The sequence below is a fragment of the Stegodyphus dumicola genome, chromosome 5, assembly GCF_044657685.1.
Source record: "Stegodyphus dumicola isolate Sdum_Otavi_A_Nest chromosome 5, ASM4465768v1".
NCBI lineage: Eukaryota > Metazoa > Arthropoda > Arachnida > Araneae > Eresidae > Stegodyphus > Stegodyphus dumicola.
The window spans coordinates 157,935,390-157,961,610 of record NC_140772.1 but is presented as its reverse complement, the minus strand read 5'-3'; the positions used below and the strand labels follow the sequence as shown (position 1 = coordinate 157,961,610).

Here is a 26,221-nt window from a genome sequence, read left to right as displayed (position 1 = left end):
AGGCAGATAGCCCTCGAGACTTTGCTACAATCAGACACACTTTTTCATTTCAAATAACGATTAGAAAGTACTCCACGAAGGCGTTCTTCCCCTTGGGCAAATATTCCTCGAGTGCTTTATTATTATATAATAATTCAATTCAGTTTAAATAACATACAAATTATTGCGCATTACTGAATTCTAAGCTTAAATGTTTCACGTTGTTAAAATGAATTGTAATTTATTATATTTTTTTCAAACGAAGGGAAGTTAAAATATTTCTTTCAAAACAAATTTAATATCTTCAGAATTATCTTTTACAGATTAGTGTGAATTTTTGGTAGATGAGTAATTTACACACTAAGAAACACCACAGCTGTTCTCTTTCCTAAAGCAAATCAATTTACGAGTTCTATGCCTTCAGATTTAATTCTCGTTTAGGAATTTTAAAGAATTTCTTAACCAGCACTTTATCTGCAATGTGAGAATATTTTGTAAATTTTGATATGAAAAAAACGATAAATATTGATTTACTCATTATTTCAAGTAAAAATATTCATCCATTCCATTTCCTCTCCCCATAAGTGAAGAAGAAGTCATGAATTTCGATAAATTTAAGGTAAAAAAAAAATAACTGGAATATTTGCCGCTTAATGTTTAAGCAACCAGAATGAAACTTTGTGTTCTTTGTTGAAACACAACAAAATCCGTTGATTTGGGATTGCAAAGGGAGTTAGCTTTGTCGCATAAAACATGCCCCTTTTTTCTTTGACCTTGAATTCATTCAAAGATCCCTAAGAAACGGGAAATCTCTCTTTTATAAATGTGGTGTCATAAATTCTTTGCATTTCCTGGACGAGGTCACCATTTCGACATGTGGGTGGGGCAAAGTCCTTTCATGCCACGACTGCTCAACTTACGTCAATGATTTTGTGTAAAGAAAGCATACATTCTGGAGTTAGCAATTGATACTTACGAATGATTTCCCCTTCCAGATTATTAGTCTAAAAAAGAGAAAAAAATCAATCCGCCTTTAACTTTGCCATTTTGGAATGTTTCATACTTCTGAAACCAAAATTTTCCCGTCCCTATACCCTGCTTTCTGGTGCGACTGCACCATCGTTTTTTACATTGTGAGAACCATACATTCAAACATTCTAGGTAACGTTGTTTCGTCATAGTGCGAGAAACACGGTTGTAGGAAAAAATGTCACCCGGAAAAAAGGGAAACGGAAAGAATGTCAAACTTCGTTTGCAATGGGAAATATAAGGCATGTTTAGAATGATCGCCAAGCTGGGTGATAAAAGTTTTAACTCAACAACCGTAATTTCGGATTACCGGAAACATGTGCGAGTAGAAACAAGAAGATTTGCTAGCTGCTGTTTTCTTCGTTAAGGTTAAAAATAGAGGGGTGTTTAGCGGGAGAAGCTTCGCGATGGAAGCCAGCGAGGAAGGCGGGTTGACCAACGTCGGTCATTGTCAGGTCTTAGTAATTATTCTCCTCGCACCGCATGTAGTCATAGCCTTAATCTGCGGTTTAGTGAAACATTTATTGACGCACAACAGAAAATTAATTCATCCTGATCTTTGGTATAAGAAACAGTTGTAGATGCAATTTCAAGTTACGGTTTGCGATAAGAATAGTACTAAATTTTTCAGCTAATTAATTTTCGCATCATTTTTTTTTCATTTGATTTTAATTAAAAGTAACGTATCTGCACAGGAAACAATTGTTTAATTTTGCACTTAAGTTTGAAAACAAGAATACCACAGGTATTAAAATTAAGAGGTTTATTTCAAAATAATTAGTCCCTGAGCGACTATTGTTTTCATTTTGCGATTTTGCGTCGAATGTGAATGTTCGTTTCACTTTTCAAGCTGTTGCCACCAAATATTGTGATAAAACATACCTGCCAACTTGTACGAATTTTTCGTAATTTTTACGAAAATGCGTTTGTCTTTACGATTTTACGATCGTAATCCATTTTTTACGATTTTTTTCCTTTTTCAAGTGTTTTTAGTGATTTTTGTCGAAATTTTAGAATTTTTCGCCAATTCAGCGATTTTCGCCAATTGCATCGTGTTTTACCGCCAACTCGCCGCTAACCCAACTCGCCGCTAAACCAGCCAATCCAATGCGCTGAACTTGTAGAATTACTCAGCTCGGATTCAGCGAGCGTGGATTGTCGCATTCTGTTTTTTCTGTTTTTTGCACGTGCTACAAATTTTCTTAATACGTCGTTGTTACGAAATGAGTTCAAAAAAACCGTATTCTCAATATTTTCGGCTGCCTACAAAGCCGAATTTCCAACAATTAAAGAATCCTTCAAAGGAAATAACTGCATTTTGCAACGTGTGCGTGTGTGACTTCATAATAAGCCACGGTGGAAGAAGCGACATTGTGAAGCATGTTAAGTCTAAAAAGCATGAAGTTAATGCTTCGGCTTCGACAACGTCAAAGAAAGTGGATGATTTTTTTTTTTTTTTTTTTTTTTTTCAAATTCGGCTACGAATTCGGATGCCGATGTCATTTTGGCAGAGTGATTGTTTACTGCATTCCTCATCGAACACAACGTGCCGCTAAGCGCTGCGCCGGTCAACTTTTCAGACGGATGTTTCCCGACTCCGAGATTGCTCAGAAATATCAAACCAGGGAACTTGTAAATTCTTTGAAAGATCATGAGAAAAAATAATTTTTTCAATGTGTCAGAAAGTACTTTTCCTCAGCCTGTGATTACATTGTAAGGAAGTTTCCTTTGCAAAATGAAGTTCTTTTAAATGCTGAAGTGGCAAATTTGAAACAAATTGAAAATTCATCTTTTGAAAAGATTCGTTTTTTTATTGATAAATTTCCATTTTTGTTAACAATTAAAGAAAATGAATGCCATAATGATGCTTTAGATGAACTACAGAACCAATTTTCTGGTGCACAGTTTGAAGACTTTGCCAGTTCTGGAGAAGATAGACTTGATGTCCTCGTTGGTACCTTAAAAAGAATAAAAAGAGCAGATGGAACACCAAAATATGATAGACTAGCAAGAGCTTTATGTGCTATTCTCGTAATTCCACACAGTAATGCTGAGTGCGAGAGAGTCTTCAGTGTTGTGAAGAAAAAACTATGTTTCGTTCTTCAATTTCACCAAAAACTCTAGAAAACATTTTAATTGCTAAATGTTATGAGGAAACTAATTGTTTCCAAAGAATTTTTGGCTAAAGCCAAAAAATGCTCTCTAAATTCATTGCAATAATTTTTTTGTGTAACATTAAGTTCTTGTTTTATGTTTCCTAATAAATTTTTTAGTTACTACTTAATTGAGATTTACTAATGTAAGTACAATTTTCTTTTTTCTATTCGTATAAATTGTTTTTTTTTTTTCCTTTTTTTTAAATATCAAAGCATGATATTAATTCTTCGTGTTCTTCTGAATTTTGGAGAAATCTTCTGAATTTGGGGAAGAAATCTTCTGAATTTTTATCTTTAGAGGTTGGCAGGTATGGATAAAACAACGGTACCTAGAGCCATCGAGTTTGGAATGGCGTAATCCTACTGCGAATATGGGCAACTGGAAGCCCAAATTTGAAATTTGGAATTTGTTTTGTTATCGATTTTATATTTTGTAAAACGTTAACGAATTTTTCATTAACAAACTCAAGAATTTCAAAGCGAGCCATGGCAACGTTGTACAGAAAAAACATTTTTATCTCCAGCGCGTGAGTCTGTGAATAGGAAATTCTAAAAATGTGCTCAATTTAAAATTATTTTGCGATACTGCTCTTGAACTGAATTTTATGGTTTAAGTGCGAAGAACATGATATTTAATAAATAAAGGTAACACACAAAATGTTGAAAAAAGGCCCCATTGGACGTAATTTAAAATCTCAAACCTTTAAAATTTTTTATTTTACTAAAATTTTAAAATCTAATTAAAATGGATCCTATAACCACGCGATCTGGATTTAAACATCTAATATGCAATGAACTCTCTTATGGCGACCTCTTCCAAAGTAATTTTCCAGAGTAGAAATTAATACTTGTACCGAGCATTATCTCTTTAAGACGACCACTTCCACCAAAGATCAAAATAATTAGAAACGGGGATGATCGTCTTAGAGAGGAAAGAAATAAATAATTTGTTTCCTAATAATGAATGGCGACATGTGCCAGGGAAAATGAATCCCGCTAATCTGATTTCGCGAGGGTGTTCCCCTAAGAAATTGTTAGAATCCTGCTGGTGGAAAGGCCCGGCACGGTTGTTGCAAGCAAGAGACAATTGGCCTGACACCGAAATATTGATAACAAAAACACCCGAAATAACACTTGAAAGGAGAAAGGTTAGGTTATGTAATATTAATTTGTTGGAAGAGAGAGTCCCGTGGTATGCCATTAAATTCTCAAATTTCCATTCAATAGTTAGAATGGTTGCATGGATATTGAGATTTATCAGTAATGTAAGATCGCGTCATGATACTAGACGGGGGAGAGAACTTTTAACGCAGGAGATTGAAAATGCTGAAATTCTGCTTATTCGTAATGTGCAAGCTCAATTTTTTCCTAGTGAAACCTCTATTCGGAACTTGTGTGTTTTCAAAGATGTGAACGGAATTATCAGAGTTAAAACTCGAATTACTGAACGCATAGATAAGCCTTTCTTCATTTCACCTATTCTTCTTCCTGATAAATGTATCTTTACTCAAAGACTGATTGAATATTTTCACCGAGAAAACTGTCATGCTGGAACTCAGATATTACTAAGCATATTGCGTGAAAAGTACTGGATTACAAGAGGAAGAAGAGCGATACGTAGTCTTCTGAAGGACTGTATTAAATGTCGACGATACAAAACTAAATCTCTCATCACTGAACCAGTTTCCTTACCTGCTGATAGAGTGGAAAATGCTGCAGCTTTCGAAGTAGTTGGTATTGACTTAGCAGGTCCACTATTCGTAAAACGTGGGGACAAAGTATGGATGGTTCTCTACACGTGTGTTCTTTACAGAGCAATTCATTTAGAGTTAATAACATCGCTTTCTACTGATGCTTTTCTGTTATCATTAAGACGTTTTGTTGCTAGAAGAGGAAGACCTAGAGTGGTTTATACAGACAACGGTACAAATTTTAGGGGAGCTTATAATAATTTGTTAGAAATTGATTGGAGTAAAATAACTCGACAAACAGAAGTACAGAAGATCGAATGGAAATTCATCCCCCCCCACTGCTGCCTGGTGGGGCGGATGGTGGGGAAAGACTTGTTCGAGTAGTCAAAGAACTGCTTAAGAGAACATTGGGCAGAGCTGTTCTTACCTACGAAGAACTGGAAACAGTTATGTGCGAATGTGAAAGGGTAGTAAATTCGCGACCCCTGACGTATGTATCCGAAGATACAGAAGACTTAGTTCCACTTACACCTGCTATGTTTCTGACCGATAGATCCAATTTAGATGTAACTGATATAGACACAGTAGACACCAATCATCTCAGGAAAAGAATCAGATTTCGTGCAAAATTAATGGAAGATCTCCGAGTACGTTTTCGAAAGGAATATTTAGGACTACTTATTCAGAAACGACAGCAAAATTCACACTTTCCAAATATTCGAGTGAATGACGTTGTGTTGATAGGAGATGATATCAAAAAGAGATTGAATTGGCCTTTAGCCAGGGTTACGGAACTGATTCCAGGAAAGGACGGTAAAGTGAGAACAGTTAGATTAAGAACGCAAACTAACAATTTAGTACGTCCGATACAACGAGTGTTTCCCCTAGAAACCCAAGATGATGATTTGTCAGGTTCATGTCATCCAAGTGATTCTCAAAAACATCAATCTGCTGTAAAGTCTTCAGATTCTCATCGTGGAGACGACATGAGTACCTCTCATCATTCAGAAATTTCTGGGTCACCCCGATCTCCGGACCCCACTGATGTTTCCGATGTATGTGATAGTTCTAAGACTATAAAGACACGAGCTGGTAGAACTGTTAAGATGCCACTTAAACTGAACTTGATAGATTTGAATGTTTTGAGTAGCTATCCAGCAACTCAAAGGGGGGAGGATGTTGGGAATGTCATCACTACGCCAGCGAATAAAAAGCCAGATAGAGACTAACGTCATGGGACGCCAGAGAAAAACGAACAACAGTTCCGGTTTAGTTAGCTAAGGACGATGTTTGCATGATGTGGTTAGATAGATATTGTAGCTAGATAAATATTTTTTATTCTTTTAACTTGTTTTTATCTGTAAATAAATCTTTTTGCTTAAGTTTAAATGAAGTGTTCCATTTATGACAAGATTGCTGTTAATTCATCGAGTAGATGACTTACGAATCCCTTCTGAGCTAGCCATTGTTCGAACGTAACGCCTTACGTAACATAACATTATTCTTATGACAGGGCTCGCATGAATGGATTATATTCTTCTACACGAAATGTTTTCATACCAATAAATTGCTACAGTTAGAAACAGAAAGTATTGTAAACCCTTTCTAAGATGATTAACACAGGTTCATAAGATTTTGGTCTTTTGCGAATTAAAGAAATAGCTCTCAGCACCGATGTCCAAGTTCTCAAAAATACTGATCATCATAGGAAGATAATCACCAGAAGAAAGTTCACTGTTCACATTCTGAAGTGCGTTTTATTCTATAAATGAAAATACATTAAGCCGATTCGATTGCGTGTATGCCCTTATCTATATTTATATATAGGAAAAATTATAATATAAAATAAATATAGTGTAAAATATATGTTACCATTAAAGAGTTTAATTCAGTTATTTCTCGAATAAGTAAGTATTTGACGGGGGAAAAAACAAGCCAAGTCGGTTTAGCTAATTATTTTAAAATAAGTATATTAATTAGTATAGAATATAATATTCTATAAACTAACTAAAGATTAATGCCGCCCAGACGGTGTAATGGTTAGCCAATTGCGATACCTAACGACCTGGGTTCGATGGTGGTGGTGTATTGAGAATAAGGCAAAGCACACTAAGGCTATCTGCCTAAGGGGAGGGATGCCTTCGTGGAGAACTTTCTAAGGAAAACTGGCTCGTATACACGTTACACATGGGGAAAACAACGAAAACGCCCATACAACCAGCCCTTTCACCGGATTCGAACCTCGGACCGAACTACCAGTGTTCAGCGACTTTACCACTCGGCCGCTGGTGGGCTAATTTTAAAATGAGCATATCTTTAGAATTTCCGATACACAGTTCCGCGCGCTGGAGATATGTTTTTTTTCATATAGTGTTGCCATTCCTCGCTTTTAAATCGTTGAGTTTGTTAATAAAAAATTCGTTAAAGTTTTACAAAATATGAAATAGATAATAAAACAAATTTCAAATTTGGGCATCCAGATGCCCATTTTCGCAGTAGGATTACGTGATTCAAAATTCGATGGCTCTATGTACCGTTGTTTTATCACAATGCGAGAAATATACATACATTTACGCAGATTTTTCATTATTTAATTTCATCAAATATAATGCAAGACTCTAACATTTGGTGGCAACAGTTTGAAAAGTGATTCGCCGTTTATAGTGATTCAACGCAAAATCGCAAAACGAAAAGAATAGTCCTCGAGGAACAAAGCCTCTTTAGACTTGGGGAAAAAAAAAAAAAAAAAAAAAAAAAACTAATGATAAACCGTTAAAGTGAAAAAAAAGTTGAAACTATAAAATATCTGTCGTTTTATAAATTAACTGATAATAAATCGTTAGTATTTAGAAAATTATATTTCATATAATGCATAGATTAAATAATAAAGGAATGCATAATATAATATTGCCAGATTCGTTAAACCGTAATACAAAATAACAGACTATACTACGCCAATAGATCTGTTTAACTTTTTACAGCTTGTCAAATTATTAAGCTATTTAGCAATGGCGTAAAATAACGGTATGCAAGGAATGCCGTTGCATAGGGGCCCGAAGGTTTAGAGGGCCCTTAAATGTCCTGCTGAACTACATTTACATGTTTAAAGTTAAAAGTATATTTTTCCCTTTCGCTTTTCATTTTTATTTTTAGAGTGTGTACTACTATGAATTCTTATTTTAATATAATAGAATTCGTCTTCTTTTAAGTTTTTAAGGGCCCTCTGCCTATATGGTGCAGTGACGCAGTTCCGTATAAGACGCAGAAAAGGGGCCCTTGGAAGCACATGAAACAGTTAAATTCAGTGTTTGCAAAAGTTAATATTCCATCATTCGACTATCAAATAGTAACTTCGTGACCTACCTCAGTTCAGGCATAGGAGTCAGCAGAAAATAGGAAAATTTCCTTTGTATTTCTTAGTTTCTTACCGGAAAATTTTTAAAGGCGACCCCCTGAAGGAAAGGTTTCTCCCTTTGCAATCCCAATTCAACGGGGGGGGGGTGGAAGTGAAAATTAATTGTAACTATTTATTATAATGTAATTATTTTGTATATTAATTTATTTCTATATACTTTGTTATTATGATCGAATAATTAATAGACACATTTTCTAAGTATAAATAAAGAAGTAACTAAACAGGATTCTGGTACTTAATTTCGAATGACCTTTGCAAATTAAGAGGAAACGTGGTATATTATTTGCAGTTCGAAATTTTCATAATATATCATTCCGAAGCGTTTAATTTTGTTCATATATTGAATCTGTTACTAGCACTTCCATTAAACCCGAGTCCAAAAATCAGGAATAATATTAAGCTTGAAATTGAATTTATTAATGTGAATGATTTTTACAATTTAATATAACATGTATTGCGTTGGTTCACTATAAACGGCGTATCATTTTTCAAATTGTTGCCACCAAATAATTTCACCCTGTACCATTTTTTAAAAAATTAAATAAAAAAGAATCTGCATAAATGTATGTATGCTTTCTCGGTGTGCGGAAAAAATGTCACCCGGAAAAAAGGGAAACGGAAAGAATGTCCCCGGAAAATAAGGAACGGAAAAAATGTCACCCGGAAAATAAGGAACGGAAAAAAAAGAACTCTAAAATCTCGTCAAATAATGGCTCCGATTGGAGTTGGAGAAACCTGCCAAATTCTAATTTAACAAGCAGGGTTATAGCGGGCTGTCTTCAGGGAGGTTTTAAGGGTAAAACGTTGAGCTGGCTGCAGCCGAGCAAGGTCATTTCGATAGCAGGATTTTCCAACTTGCCTGCGGGAAAATCGTATGTTCTCCCCCGCGTTTGCTTTACCCATTTCCTTCAGGAAACCGACCCACGTCACCCGGAAGGAAAGAATTCACGGGGAGCAAATGTTTCTCCTCTGTTAAATACCAATGATTGCCGGACTTGAAACTAAATTTCATCCATCCCTAACTGGAAGCGAAAAGTTTGTTCGCGACGAATTGCCAATAAGGACGGCACGCGAAAGCTGCTTGTTTGCAGGACTAAATATCAGTGGCGTAACTAGAAATCTTGGGCCCCTATGCAAAAAATTTTCCTGGGCCCCTTTCCCAATAAATTTAATGTGCTTAAAAATAAATAAATAAATAAATAAAAATAAAAAAAATAAAAAATAAATAAAAAAAAAAAAAAACCCGCGAAAAGTTAAAAAAAAAAAAAATCAAGGATTCCAGGAGCCAATGTTTTCATGATGATTTTTATCACATCTGGATTAATTGTTAACAAATAAAAGCACGTTCTTAGAAAACCAGTTGAAAGGTACGTCACATGAAGAAAGAATAAAAAGGAAAATAATTTCCCTTGACCAACTGGTAAAATGAAAATTTGCTTTAGTCTGGGTATTTGACGTCAGGTGATTTTAATTCAGTTACTTTTTGTGTGAGTGCGAGAGACAGATTTTTCTCTCCTTTCACTGAGATGCATACTGATAATAAATGAATAAATCTATATAAAAAATGGAACATGTTGACGTATAGCATTAAGAAAAGGAAGAAAGCCTAGTTTTGAGGAGATTTTTATATAAAATCCAAGAAGTTTTACATACTAATGTTTTAAAATTTTATATAAAATCTGTGCCTATCTAAGTTGTTTCGCTTAAGTTAGCAAACTTGTAAATAATTAGTTATATTATAAACTGATAGACAAGATAATTGATAAACATACAGAACATTAATGTGTTTAGCTCTGTGATTTACTCAGCTTACGAAAATGATTTATGCAATAATATACAAGTAATAAATAAGAACTTTTATAATGTAAATGATACATTTGTTAAATATAAAACATATTTATCATAAACTTCATAAAGAAACCTATTTGAACATACAATTTTTGTAGAAAATATGTATGGTAAAGTTTTTTTCTGTCTTTTCAAAAAACCTTTTGGTACACTAAACTACTTGAAAACATGATTTTTATAAAAAATGCTAAAAAAATGCTAAAGTTTTTTGCTGTTTCCTTTTAATTTTCCTCAGTCCGTTCTCTAATTTTTTCCTCCCTCAATAAGTGTAATGATAACATTGGTGAAACAAAATTCATCATAAAGAAAAAAATCCTTCTTTTAAAATTTGCGTCTTCTAACCTTCATTTCCGCAAAATTATTTATCAATACTTGGACGTCCATTTTCTCAGCCATCTCAGCTTCAACGCTCAATAGTGAAAGGTTTGACAACAGATCTTGTCATGCTGTTTCTTATATATGTTTCTTGAATATGTTTTTATTAGTTTCAGTAGCGAAAATGACCTCTCATTCGTGGCTGTGGTTACAGGTAATGATAAATACAATATAAGTGAATTGCACACTCCCGAATAACTGTTTGTAATGTCATAATATTTTACCATTGCTAATTTAGCTAAATCCTTAAAGATCCTTAAAGGATTTCAAATTTTAGATTTCTGTTCTGAAAGTATTTATAAATAATAAAAGTTGTATTTCCAGTGCATGTCTTTTTTATATGTTTCCTGTATTTTTGAAACATTATTAATAATTCCGTATTTGTTAACAATGATAGTGTTTTAGGTTCTTTATTTCTCTTTTATTTTTCAAATTTAGTTTCTATGCCCCATTTATTTGCAATAAACTTAGCTTCTTTCATAATGTCTTCAAACTTGTTTCTCATACCTTGCATATTAACAGAAATGCTTTTTAGATATTGATGAATTCCATTCAAGTCGATTGATTTTCGATTGTCGAGCCGATTGATTAGTTGATCGATCCTGCACAATAACGCAGGACGTGTTTAAAAAATTTTGTTTTTAATTTTGGCCTGTTATGATGTTTCTTAATGTATGGAAACATAAGATTATATTTATATTTCATATTTATCATAAAAATATTTCATGTTAATACATTATTAATATTAGTAGACATTTGCATTGTTAATGGTGATAATTTTGGATTTTTCAGATAAATGGATTAAAAGTTTTGCTGAATTGAATTTTTAGCAAGTTTTAAATTATAAGATTTTAGTTTATGATTAATTTAGATATTACAAATCAATAACTTACCTTTAAAATGAAGAATTATATTTGAGATCACTTTGAAATTTAATTTTAAAGAAACACTTCTGTTTGTTCTCGCCGTAGACTAGAGTAATGGCATTAGAATAAGAGCAAGTTTAAGTTCAGTTTACTGTGCTGAGTCATCAGCCAATTTACAAGTATACTTGAGGGGTAGCGTTTCACACTTCATTGCAGCTGTTTAACGAAGAAAGGGACCCCGCCTCCACTATAAATTTCCAGTCTCTCCCCAAGTTGAGTCACAGTAGTCAATTTTTTTATCTTAATAATTAATTTATTAATGACAAAAACATAAAAAATAAATATAATGTATGGGAACATATATTAACGGAAGCTATTTATGTCTTAGAAAAGTTATGCAGTGATGCCGAAATGAAAGAGAATAATGTACAAAGGGATTTTGTGAGTGAAAATCGCATCATTTACTATTAAAACGTGTTGATTAAATTTTTTAATTTGCAAAAATTATTGAAATATTGCAATAACGGGGGAGCATTCTTTTCTGAAACATTCCATTCGTTTGTGTAGTGAAAATAGCAATGTAATTCGCGTTCTTTCAGATGTTGAAATGCAACTTAAAACTATTAGGGCAACGCTGCCATTGATATGTTTAATATTTTCAGTAATTAATTTATCGAAATTTACGAAGTAGTATATACTTTTAGTTGTGTGATGCCATTTTTATTTTAATTATTATATTATTATTGATGATTTCACGTACTGAATGCTGTGGAAATTAAAAACAAAAGTAAAGTAAATTTTAAAATTTCATTTAAAATAACGATTAGAAAGTACTCCATGAAGGCGTTCTTCCCCTTAAGCAAATAGTCCTCGAATGCTTTATTATTATATAATAATTCAATCCCATTCCGTTTAAATAACGTACAAATTATTGCGCATTACTCAATTATACGCTTAAATGTTTCACGTTGTTAAAAAAATTGTAATTTATTATATTTTTTTCAAACGAAGAGAGATTAATATATTACTTTATAAACAAATTTAATGTCTTCAGAATTATCTTTTACAGATAAGTGTGAGTTTTTGGTAGATGGGTAATTTACAAGTTAAGAAACTCTACAGCTCTTCTCTTTTCTAAAGAAAGTCAAGTAAATCCTCAAACGAGTTCTGTTCTTTCAGATTTAATTCTCGATTAGGAATTTTAATAATTCCTAACCTGCATTTTATCTGCAATGTGCGAATATTTTGAAAATTTTGATGGATAAATATTTATTTACTCATTATTTCAAGTAAAAATATTCATCCATTCCCATTTCCTACCCCCATGAGTGAAAAAGTAATGAATTTCGATAAATTTAATGAAAAATATTTCATTAAATTTACGCCGGAAGTTAACTGAAATATTTGGTCGCTTAATGTTTGAGCATCTGTGTGTTCGTAGCCTGTCGTAAAACTTCCCCCCTTTTTTTCGGACCTTGAATTCATTCAGAGATCAGGTCTTTGCCAAAGCCCTCTCCAACACCCAGTACACTTTACCCACGATACACAAGGGGAGTGACATTGATAGTTTGGTCAAGGACCTCACTGAAAATATACAAAATGCTTATGCGAAAGCACAAGTTGAAGTTAAACCTGGTATGAAACACAAGCCTCAAGAGCTCAGATTATTGATTAAAGAGAGAAATGCTGCAAGACGAGCGTATCAACGTACCAGACACCGTGATGATAAAAGGAACTTCAATCGCCTGTGCGAAGCGGTCAAGTTTCTTACAAATAAACTCTCACAAGATCGCTGGACTAACTACCTCAGATCTCTTTCTGCAGAGGATAACTCCTTGTGGAAAGCAGTGAAGAGGTACAAAAAATGCTATAACGCCATTCCGCCCCTTCACGGCCCTCAACGGATCCATTACACCGGAACTGAGAAAGCAGAACTTTTAGCTCAGCATCTGGAATCTCAGTTCTGCATTAACAACATTTCAGACTCATACACTGAACAGTTTATTGCTGACTTCCACTCCAATTTTTCAACACAGCCATGCACAGACAACATTATCTCAGCCATGCCATCGGAGGTATGTCTCTATATCATGCGAATTGCGAAAAGGAAGAGCCCTGGAGTAGACGGGGTCACAAATGAGATGATCAAGCACTTCCCTGTCAAGATAATACTCTACTTCACCAAGTTAGTGAATATCATATTACGATGGCAATACTTCCCAACTTGTTGGAAAACTGCCAAGATTGTCCCTCTGCTAAAGCCCAACAAGCCTGCGACTGCTCCTGAGAGTTACCGACCAATCAGTTTGCTAAGCTCAATTAGCAAAATCGTGGAAGCAGTTATTCTACATAGACTAAACATCTTCCTGGATGAGCAGAAGATCCTCATACCCTATGAGTTTGGGTTCAGGCGTAAGCACTCGCCAACGCATCAACTTTACTGAGTTGTTGAGTTAATAAGCAGTGGGATGCAACAACATCGTGTCACTGGTGGACTTTTCTTAGATGTCGCCAAAGCCTTCGATAGAGTATGGCTGGATGCCCTCATATACAAATTACACAACCTGGGACTCCCAGGCTACATCACAAACATAATTAAATCCTACCTAACCGGTAGACACTTTGTCGTTCATGTTTCTGGTTCATTATCCACAAACCGGCCTATACGGGCTGGTGTTCCACAGGGATCCCTTCTGGGCCCTACCCTATTCAATATTTACGTGAACGACATCCCCACTACACACAACACAACACTAGCCATGTATGCAGACGACACAGCGATCCTTACGCAAAGTGCATTTGTTAGTTCAGCAATACAACAGCTACAACACCACATCCACTCGCTAGAGACTTGGCTGACCAAATGGAAAGTCAAAGTGAATGTTGACAAGACACATGCCATACTGTTTACTACTAAGAAGAATTTCCCGACTCACCTGCAAATGTATGGTGTGGACATTCCCTGGGTCAAGCAGGTCCCTTATCTTGGGGTGATCCTCAGTAAATCTCTTACAGGGAACCCACATGTTACACATATTCTCAGGAAGTTTCGAGCTAGTAAAGCTTCACTCTTCCCCTTAATTGCTCGAAACAGTGTTCTATCTATTGATAATAAGTTGCTCATTTACAAAACCATGTTGCGTCCAATTCTTAGTTATGCATGCCCCGTCTGGGCATACTCGTGCAAAAGTTTGAGAAGGCAGTTACAAGCTGCCCAAAACGGGATATTGCGTATGATATGTAATGCCCCCTGGTACATTCGGAATAGCCAAATTCGTAAAGAGTTAAGAATAGAGGATGTTTGTGATTTTTATTGCCGCCTATCTAGGGCATTTTATGATAAACAGGAACTTCTGGACAATCCTGTGGTTGTTAACTATTGTTATGATACTAGGGACCCCAATTTCAGTAAACGCCCAAGGGCGATCCTAAATGTTAGTAATGTGTAATTTTGTGTATGTGTTATGCAAATTGTTGCTCAGATTCTTTATTGTGTATTGTTCTTTTTTCCTCCTGATTGCTTTTTGTTTTTACTAGTGGCACTAAGGCGTCACACTTCGTATTTTGTTTCTCTTGTGTGTACATGTATTCTTCTGTGAAATAGTTGTTAAAAAATAGTTTATTATGTATGGATTAGTAATTAGGTACTTAAGGAAAAAAATATGTATTTAACTATTAGCAATTATGAATTTAAACTCTTGCTCATTTAATTATTTAGCACATTCAGTTATATTTCTCATAATTCGAAACTTTTATCATGTTATTCGATGAGGGGTAGGGCTATGGCGCGCAGGCACCCTGGTGGTTAAGCATCGCAGTTCAAAAGTATTCAAAGATCCCTAAGCCAAACGGGAAATCTCTCCTTTCCAAATGTGGTGTCATAAATTCTTAGCGTTTCCTTAGAACGGCATTTCGACATGAGGGTGGGGCAAAGTCCTTTCATGCCTCAACTGCTCAACTTACTTGAATGATTTTGTGTCCTTAAGAAAGAAAAGCATGTATTCTGGAGTTATCAATTGATACTTACGAATGATTCCCCCCTCCAGCTTATTAATGTAAAAAACAGAGGATATTAATGTAAAAAACAGAGGAAAAAAAATTGATCCGCCTTTAACTTTGCCATTTTGTAATGTCAGTCGCGCTTCTAAATCCAAAATGTTTCTGTCCCTTACCTTGCCCCTTGGTGCGACAGCACAGGTTGCAAGTACCATCGTTTTTTACATTATGAGAACTATACATTCAAACATGCAGATTCTTCCTTATTTAATATCTTTAAAAATAATACAGGGTGAGGTTATTTGGTGGCAAAAATTTGAAAAGTTATACGCCGTTGATAGCGAACCAACGAAATACATGTTATATTAAATTCTAAGAATCATTCACATCAATAAATTCAATTTCAAATTGAATATTAGGACTGATTTTTGGACTTGCGTTTAATGGAAAAGCTAGTAAGAGATTCAATATATGAACAAAATTAAACGCTACCGGAATGACATATTATGAAAATTACGAACTGCAAATAATTTCTCTTAACTTGCCACGATTTCTCTTAACTTGCAAAGTTCATTCCAAAGTACCAGAATATTGCCTAGTTACTTCTTTGATTTATACTTAGAAAATATGTCTACTGATTATTCGATCATAATGCGAATTATACAGAACAAATTAATATATAAAATAAGTACTTTATAATAAATAATTACAATTAATTTCCACTTCCACTGCTTTTTGATTTGGGATTGCAAAAGGAGAAACCTATCCCTAAACTGGGGTAGGTCATGAAGTTATTATTTCATAGACGAATGCTGGAATTTTAACTTTTGCAAACACTTGAATTTAGCTATTTCAGGTGCTTCCAAGGGCCTCCTATCTGCGTCATACAGAGAATTGCGTTACTGCACCATATAGGTATGGGGCTCTTAAAAACTTTAAAAAAAAAAAGAATTCTATTATCTACATATACTTAAAGATTCTAAATTTTAAAATAAACTGGCGTCAAATCAAGGCAATTCCTCAACTATATTAATATTAACAATTGTGTAAAAGGGGTTTAACACAAAATCAAAACATATCAAAATTAAAATAAGAATTTATAGTAGTACAAATTCTAAAAATAAAAATGAAAAGCAAAAGGGGAAAAAAATACAAGATAAAAAATATAAAAATAATAATTAATCTTCTTTTATTGAAATTCTAATTCCGAACTCATCAAGGGAAAATGAATTAAAGCTTCTTTATATATGTAATGGAATCCGTCTTTTAAGTTTAAACATGTAAATGTAGTTCAGCAGGACATTTAAGGACCCCCTAAGCCTTCGGGCCCCTATGCGACGGTATTCCTTGCATACCCTTATTTACGCCACTGCAAGTTGCACCCTCGGGATAAAAGATGGCAAGTGCTATGGTGGAGCACGCAGTAAACAGTGTTTAACTGCTTTTCTTGTGTGTAATGCAAAAGGCAACGATAAACACCGTCGTTGGGTGATCGGTAAGGCCGAGAAACCACGGTTATTTTTAAAAATATGATTAGTACTTTACCTTGCATCTTCTCTTATCCTAAGAAAGCTTGGATAGACAGCTCATCATTTCGTAACTGGCTTCTTCGTTTTAATAGTCGAATGATGGCTCAAAATAGGCACGTTCTTATGACACTGTGCAGGTGTGCAGCCAGTAACATATTCGATATGAACTTAACCAATATAAAGTTTCATTTTTGCTCGTTAAATGAAACAAATCGTCTTCGACCTTTGGATCAAGGCATTAGTGCAGTTAACAAGATGTCTTATCGCAAGTGATTTATGAGAGTTGCAATTCGTGCTGCTGAAAAGGAGACTGGAAGTTGCTTGATGTAATAAAAGCTGTCGCCGTACCCTGGAAATCCGTGTCATCACAACACATACAGATCTGTTTTAGCAGAACCTGGAGACACAGACGCTAATCCTGTTAACGAGTTAAATGGTGACAACGATACCACTTCACTTGATGAATTTTATAGTCTACAAGACTTTGCGAACCTAGTGTTAGTTTTGAGCAGTTTATTAGTGCAAATGACGATGTTGCAGTGTGTGTAGCATTGGAATCTGATGTATAAATAGTTGTATCTGAGGTGCAAGAAATGTCATCAGAAGAAAGTGAAGAAGACAATATCATTCTGCCCATCCGCCAGGGAAATTTTACTGTAGAACGTTTTGCTGCAATATCTGAAATGATCGCCAGCCTTACGGAAGCCATGAGAATAGCTGGCCGTGAATTTACCAGGCCCATTTGCGGCACCGCAATGTACAGAAATTTTTCACCAAAAAGTGATCTGAGAGTTTATTTTTTCAAGTTAATAGTACAGTAATTAATGTAGTACTGTAGTTTTTTTCTGTTACGACATACATAATATAGTGTAGCACTTATGTAACTACATATATAACGGTTAATGTATAGAAAAATTTATTCCAAATATAAAATTTAATTTTCCTGTTAACACGAATTTTTTTAACATTATTCTCTTTATTTTTTGGTCTCTTGAAATTCGTTTTAACGAGGGTTTACTGCAGGGGCGTAGCTAAAGGGGGGCCAGGGGGGCATCTGTCTTCGGGCGCAGAATCCAAGGGGCGCCAAACTGATGTTACGACATTTTAGAATTAAATGTTTCCCATCCTTGGCAAGCAGTAGGGGGCGCGAAATCTTCAGTTGTCCCTGGGCGCTGAAAACCCTAGCTACGACTCTGGTTTACTGTGTATATATTTTAAGCGGAGGGAAATCAGGTGAAAATAGTCATTCATTTTCATATGATACTACGTGCAATACATATCGCAGTATTATGTGAATGATAAAGGAGGTATTTTATTTAAAATATTGTAATATTCGTGCCGTAGAATAAAAGTAGCAAATATGATATCAAAGATATCAAAATACGTGTGCGAAATTTTACGATTATAAAAAATTTAATTACAAAGGTACTGAGATTTAAAATATGTTACACTGTTAGACAGTTGCTAAGAACGGACAGCACTATCTTCCGTAACAACCACAAGATGAAACGAAGCAAAGAGTAGAAAATTAGAATAAATGCGGGATACAGTAAGAAGAAATGCGCGTATGCAAATTTTCATTTCCTCGCCTGTTTATTTCCAGATAACACTCATAAAAGATTTGTTGCTCGCGGGTAGTTGTTATACCAAGTGAAAGTTTTACGGAAAAGATTTAATTGACGATTTTGAAAGTTTTTGTCTGTATTCCTGACTTTATGTGTATTTAGATTTATTCCTCCTTTGTGTATATTTAGATGTTCTTGCACTTGGTCGTATCATTGGAAAGATTGAAGCAGGGTGAAAAATAACAGATGTTGCCTGGGAGTTAAAAAATTGCCCAAAGCGTTGTTTAACGGCTGGTTTGTTCTGCTTCATTCCAGTTTGAGATCGGGCTTAGCAATTGTCCAGCAGTGTATGTTTTTGGTTATGGTTTGGCATTTTAAAGCTACTTATCTTCTTAAAGTATTTATCATTATTAAAACTTTAACACACACACTATTAACATTTTTGTAGAATTATTAGAATTTTTGAAGCAGGATACATGAAAAATGAGCAAAGCCCTCGCTGGGACTCGAACTTGGACCTTTCGAATACACGCCAAGTGTGCTACCGTTACACCACGAAGGCATGCAGTAAGGAGGGAGAAAATACCTTATATACTACCCCTTTTAAAGGGCGACTGTGGGTTAGGGGACCCAGTCGCCAAATTCTGGTGACGAAGAATCATCACCCGCCACCTTTTAGTTCGGCCGCCACTGTAGATTTATCAGTTTTTTTTTTTTTTAAAGCAGGAGAGGTGAAAAATGCACAGTACCCTCACCAGGGCTCGAACTCGAGACCTCTCGAATACGCGCCAAGTGTGCTACCCTTACACCACGAAGGCATGCTGGAAGTAGGGAGAAAATACCTTATAATTTAAATCTATATTTGCGCAATCGAGTAACTTAAAATTTTAAAAATCGAAAACACTGTTGCACATTATCAAAAAATAATCAAGGAGATGTGATTTTGTGCAAAAGTGCAATTAAATTATACAGACTGCTATTACCCATCTGGCAAAGAATATTTCTTTGTCCAAAATTATCACTGTCTTTTGATTTGTGCGGCAGTGTCATTAAACGGGGTAATATGTAAAAGCTGTAACTGAAATTAAAACTCTTAAGCGTTAAAATAAATGAAATTAAATCTGCATTTTTTTTAGAAAAATAAATGAAATGCGCAAGTTTCATATAACTCTGATTTCACTTTTAATCTTTTGGTTAAGATATTTCTAAAAATATTTAGCTGAAAGATATATGGGGAAAAAACTCCTTTTAATTTTTTTTTATTTATTTTCTTTTATATTCGTTTCTAAGGGAAATTTTCTTGTCTCTCTTTACAAGAAACTTTCTAGGATTATATTTATAATTTGGAAAAGAAAATTTTGTGAGACTTTAAAATACTTTTCTTTAAGATTCATGTATATTTTCTTTATGCAAAAAAAATTTGCTGTTTTTTTTTTTTTTTTTTTTTTTTCCTTTTTCTTTTTTTGTAGGCTTTTAGAAAATTAGATCACTCTATTGTTACTGAGGAACACAGAAAAATATTCAATATTGTTTCATATCATTTTGACATGAGTGAAGATGATGTTGAAAACTATTCGCTATGCTCACCCAAAGTAAGTCATTTTTTATGTATAATTCGGATAGGCAGTCGATTAGTTCGTTATGAATAAAAATTAGAAACTATGTATGTAAATGTCTAAAATTAGAAAATGTGTATATAAATGTATATTTTAAAAATCAGATTAAAATATAAACCTTTAAAACTCAAAACCAGTAAGTTTTCGACAAATTATTAAAAAAATAGGTTCAGATTAATTAATAAATTTTGTTAACTTCAGTCGTAGGCCTAAACGAAATAACTGCGATTTGCAGAGTAATATAGGATGGCCACTGAGAGACTAAAGGATTTGAAATATTTGCAGAATATATTCACAGAATTATATATGGAACATCACTGGAGCGTTACGCTATCTACCGTTTTTAAACTTGATTGTTATTTCTTCTGTCCAGCGCCATTATCGACGTGTGTTTTACTTACCTTGGATAATGACAGCGTCTCGCACTCAAAATATAAATTACTAGAGTACAGTAAAAGAATGGGAAAAACTCTTTCGCATAATCTTCTGAAGAAGATCATCGTCAAGGTTGGCTATATTGGAGGTATTGTCATAAGAAACATTGCTTTTCGTAAGGAAGGAATTCTTAGTGATAGGAGATTCAAAACCAAAGGATAGCTGCAGAATTGGGTCTACTTAAACAACTACTTGGCGCTTTCTGAAAGGATGCATATAAATTAATAGGGTCTCTGCAATATGGGCTCCTAGACTTCTGTCAACTGCTCAAAAAACAAGAGCTTGTCGATAACTGTAAAACATCGTTGGAATTGCTAATTAAAGGACATTTTAACGGTCACCATGGTTAAGAGACCATGGTTATAAGAGATCACCATGGTCACCATGGTTATAAGAGATGAAACCATGGTTCAATATTTTATAATGTCAAAGAGATAATTTTTGGAGGTGAAAACCGAAAGAAGTTCCACACACACACCACACACACACACACGAAAAAAAAAAAAAAAAAAAAAAAAAAAAAAAACGCGTAACCAATCCAGTGAAAACGATTAAAAATCCAACCAAAAATTTTGAAATTGTCAAGGGATCATTATGATAAATTTTAAAGAAGGGAACACAATAGTGAACAGAGAATATGATGCTAGTCTTTTGCTTGGATTCTCAAATGTGAAGAAGATTAACTTGGAAATGTTGAGCCGAGATGTTAATGTTTCTATGATGGTGTGTACGTTCATACATCCGTTGCTGTCAAAGATAAAATAAAAAAATCTGATGTGTACACTACATAATTTCCTTGTGCGCAATATTAAATTGTACGCATTTTTTTCTGCATTTCGTTTAAACTTATTTCCTCGAATTTCATATATTAGGAAATCTCATTTTATATTTCTCATTCAATTAATTCAGTTCTCACTTTGCAACAAGGCAAAAATACATAAAAACTCAAAATATCTACATTAAAAATTTAGATATAGAAGAACAGATAACATCAAATACAATTAAAACAATTAAAGAAATTTGTTTACAGTGAAAATTAGAGTTTCTACGCAAAAAGAAGCAATTTCGCCAGCGGGCATGAAAGCAGATTTTTCGGTGCACAAAACTGAAAGTCTACTTTCGGTTTCACTCGGCAAAATGACACTGAATTAATTGTTTTGGACGCTATGCTGAGTCAATATGTGGGATAATTTAATAACTGAAATGATGGTTTCAGAATGTATTAAGCATAATTCAATTCGCAATCATAAAAGAAGACGTTACTTTGTTGCGAAGCTTAGTTTCTCTAGCTTGGTAACAAATCCACTGTTCTGCTAAGTTTCAAATGTAAACAAATATGGCTGCTATGGTAAAAAATTAGGCTTAGCCGCACTTAAACAACTTTTAAATTGCTAATAATTCTACAACTATAACATGCAGGTTAACTAAAGGCATAAAAACCTAAACCGAAAGATAAGAACAGCATAATTCAATCATTTTTAAAGCAAAAAAAATGCACAACAAACATATAAGAATAAAGACTGAGCTCACTGAGCCGAGTAACAGAGTGGATATAAATACATATATTTATATACTTTTGGTGCGGCCAATGCAACCAAAATAGTTGGTGCACATCTACGTATTATAGCAGACCTATGTACAAAATTTCAATGTTCTGAACCTGCCCGTTTTCGAGTTATTCGAGATACATACATACGTACAGACGGCTTCGAAAAAATCTCTTCTGAATCCATTTTAAATCAGTTTTATAATTCGAAGAAAAAGAGTCCTTTAATCTGTCCTTACGTAAAGACGTCACGCAAAAACATCATTAAATTGCATTCTATAATGGTTCAAAATGGATATTTTCGTTGAAATACGATAAATTGAGCATTTGCCTTACAGTCCAGGTATAGTTGCATGTATCTGTTATCTGTTCTTTAAATCAAAATATAAGTTTCATGGAAAATAGTTTGATGATGATGAAGAGATATAGAACTGCTATATAACTTTCATAACTGCTATATATATATATTGTTGTTATGAAATATTTTTGTTATCAGATCTTCTGACTGCATTTTCAAGGGCATACAATTGTTAAGTAGAAGATGTAAAAAGTGTGTTAAAGTATACAAAGGATTTACAAAGTGTTAAAAGTTAACAACTCAATTTTTCTCTGTTTCTATTAGAAGTATATTAACCCGGAAACTTTGGATCTTATTTCGTAGAACTTTGAGCACCATTTTCTCTTTTTTCTTGGATTTAACTGACTGAGTCATACTGCTTATTTTTGAAAGTATAAGGAAGTTTCCTTCATTTGTACAATCTGGGAAAAGGGGTCGATCTGCGAAACCTTGCTAGAAAGTAATTCGGATAAATAGATCATTTGGAAAGATGTTAAGCGTTTGAAAATAAAGGAACGGATTACAGGAAAGATCTGCTGCATAGTGAAGGCAATTTGCTAGGTTTCTGTCAGTACAGACTTTCATTTACTACTTATTTTCCTATTATTCTGTTGTCTTAGAGATAATGTATGTTATATACTTACGCTTGGGGGAAAAATATTAAAATATCGGTAATTATTTGAGTATGAAATCACTAAGAGTGAAATGGGACATGGATAAGGGAGAAAAATTAAATTGTGAAGCCGTTGTAGAAATAAAAATTTATAGCCTTACCGAAAATCAAAGTGGTGTCGAATCGCAGAAAGTTTTAAAATCAAATTTGACTTTGTAGCTTTTTTTTCATTTCTTTTGACAGTAACTTTAAATTATAAAAATCAAAATACTTTGCTAAAATAATGTATAAACCTTAAACTGTGTTTTCCACAAATTTTTTAATTTCTACTTAAGAACTTTCAAATTTTTAGAGTGACATATTATTAAAGAAATTTCCGTCTTGTAAAGGCTCAAGTTTGATATTTTTTCTTTGTAAAGAAGGAAAATATGATGTGGGTATGTATTGTGATTTTATTTGACGTTCTTTCAAAATTACAGTTTTCCTCTCTATATATTTTCTAGTGTATGAGAGCATACTAGAATACATTTTATTATTCAAATATCCATTCTTTATTTTTGAATTAGTTTCTTGTAAATAATGATTTTTCTCAATAAATTAAAACATAATCTATGTTTCATAATTTTCGTATTCCTTTGCAGAAAATAAATATTGACTTTGAACAAAAACGCATTCATGTATAAATAACAAATGAAGCTACGCTATTTAATTATGCCAAATAATACAAAGGCTCTCTGTGTTAGAAAAAGGTGCCTTCACAGTAAATTTTCTCCATGTACGAAAAATATAAAAATTGTAAGTAGGAAACGCTTATATTTAGATCTTTAGAGAACCTTGAAACATCCATTGATTCCTTTGCCAGGAATTAAAGCTAGTTTGCAACTATCAGTATTGATGTTTAATTCAGCCTCTTGTAATTTATCTGTAAAAGGAACCTATACCTATATTACAGCACTGACTGAGCAGTATACCAGGAGACAAATTTTTGTGAGTTTTGGTGGGACAATTTTTACTGGGTTAGCTTTTGAAGTATTTTCTACATAATTATGTAACATCTAAGGAAGTCTTACTATCTGTAGGGCTTATTTCAATTTTCTATTGGTTAGTTTTAATTTTGAAACCCTTTCCTTTAAATTCTTGTTTTCCACCTACACTTTCCTGCCAGAATGAGATTTCAGTATCGCGTTTTTGTAAATGAAGTAGAACCAGTATTAAATGGGAAAATTCGGTCACTTCCGTAAAAGAGCTCAGAAGTTCTTAGTACAGCGAGTTCTGCCATCGGGCCACGTCGTTACTTTAAGCCTATCTTACTACGAACGGCCGTAGTCTTACGTGCCTGTTAGTATTCGCCAGTGAGGTTTAATTACGGGCCAACTTGCTTAGTTATTTTTGAACAGCTTTGGCCAAAGTTTAGCTAGTTAGAATTAGTTTAGTTTCTTATTTTTTATCTGAAACCCAAGCGTAGGCTTTACTATAAGCTCGAGAAGGCACCCACTGTGAGTGTTTCTTTGAGTGAATGAATATAAGGGTATTTTAACCCTTTTTGGACTTCTATTTTATAGTTTTAAGGAGACCAGCGAATAGTCGCTAGACACTCCCATAAAAGTTCTAGTAGCCAAGGACGCGTAAATTAACTAGAAATTTATATATCTAATTAATCCTTTAAAGTTACCTTTGCGCATCAGTGAGTTATTGCCTTTTGCGTAATTTGGTTGTAGATACGATTTGCAATACAAAATTTAAAAACTAGCTTAAACGTTATTTCCTCACCATTTGAAGAGTCAGTTTAAATTAATAATACACAAATTTAAAGTCTTTTCGACTACAGCTGCTGACTGGAACTTTACTATGAACTAACTGGCTATGACATTTGCGATTCTACTGGACGATGGAGCACCAGGTGGGCCCGATGATAAAAGCGCAACTAATGTTCAACATTTATGAAACCGTGCCAAATTTCGGCGTTCATGTCTATACCTAAATCAGCGACTTTCTTAAAAAAAAAAAAAAAAAAAAAAAAAAAAACTGGTAACAGCAGCCGCAAAAGCCAAGTCTCTAGAACAAGTCATGCGGATTACGATTCTTCCTCTCAGTTTGAAAGGAGGGCAAGCACTATACTACTTGCCCTGAAATCTACATATAAATCTCTTGGAAAAAAATGACATTATCGTCACTAGAACATTAATCGAGTTTCTTGAATGAAGACCATGTTGTCTAGTTTTTCTTTATTTTTATTCAAATCACACACAAAAACATATTAGACTGAAATCAAAGCTTAATTAATCCGAGATTAACAATAATGCACAATTAATCCGAGAACAGGAAATAAAAAACTAGCCTAGTAAGCAAGAAAAATGTTACACCCAAAATCTAAAGTCTATTTTTCCATAAACATTTGCCGCAAGGCCTGCTGGGAAAAGAATTCAGTCGACCTTTAATCACGGCGTCTGATCACATGATCATTTTATTTTTAACAACTCTCCCCCCCCCCCAATGAACCACAGGGTGTTCATCAAACTTGTATGTAAACAGTATACATTCATACTACAAAAAAATATTCGAGTTCTAGACACAAGAAAAAAATATATATCATCTAAATAACTGAAAATTCAAATGAAACAGTAAGCAATTTAAATATAACATTATCAAATTCAAAAAAGCAATATTCACTTTTTTAGATGATTATTCAATGGCCCTTTAGAGAGCATACCATGACTCTGTGAACTTAAGTACATTTTAAATTATTAAATTTGTGCATGGAAGTTACTAGAATTACAAATTTTAATAGAATAATTCAAAAATAATAAACAGCCATAAAAAGATATACTCACAATACATATTTGTAAATTAGCACTGAAGATTAACGCTTTAGTTCTGAAGTTCTAAATTGTACAAAAGTTGTACAGGACATCTGAAAACCGATGACTCGGTTTTTTTTTACCTTGCAAGCCCTTACCTTGCCATCTCTTCCAGGAAATAGCTCAAGGATTCTCCCTAATCTCCAGAAATTTCGGGTAAATGATCCTCCTTAACTAAAACTATATCATTAACTTTAAATTCGGGAACATTATTCTTAATCAAACTTGAATGGGCAGATCTTAAATTCAACAAATACTCCTTTTTCCACCTGGACCAAAAAGAATTTATTAATTTTTCGCGATAATTATAAGGCATTTATCAAAGACTTCCTGGAAGACAAATTTGAATCAAGGTGAAATCTCCCTG

At 33.9% G+C, this 26,221-nt stretch overlaps 1 protein-coding gene across 1 annotated transcript in view; it reads left to right on the top strand.

The window, feature by feature from the left end:
- The window catches only part of LOC118184242 (dynein axonemal heavy chain 8-like), a 442,084-nt gene that overhangs the window by 34,025 nt on the left and 381,838 nt on the right, over window positions 1–26,221 (top strand). The window contains exons 3-4 of the mRNA XM_085817842.1: window positions 19,919–20,041; window positions 23,349–23,433. Of these exons, the coding sequence (XP_085673968.1) occupies window positions 19,919–20,041; window positions 23,349–23,433 (208 nt within the window). The remainder of the gene's footprint in view (window positions 1–19,918; window positions 20,042–23,348; window positions 23,434–26,221) is intronic.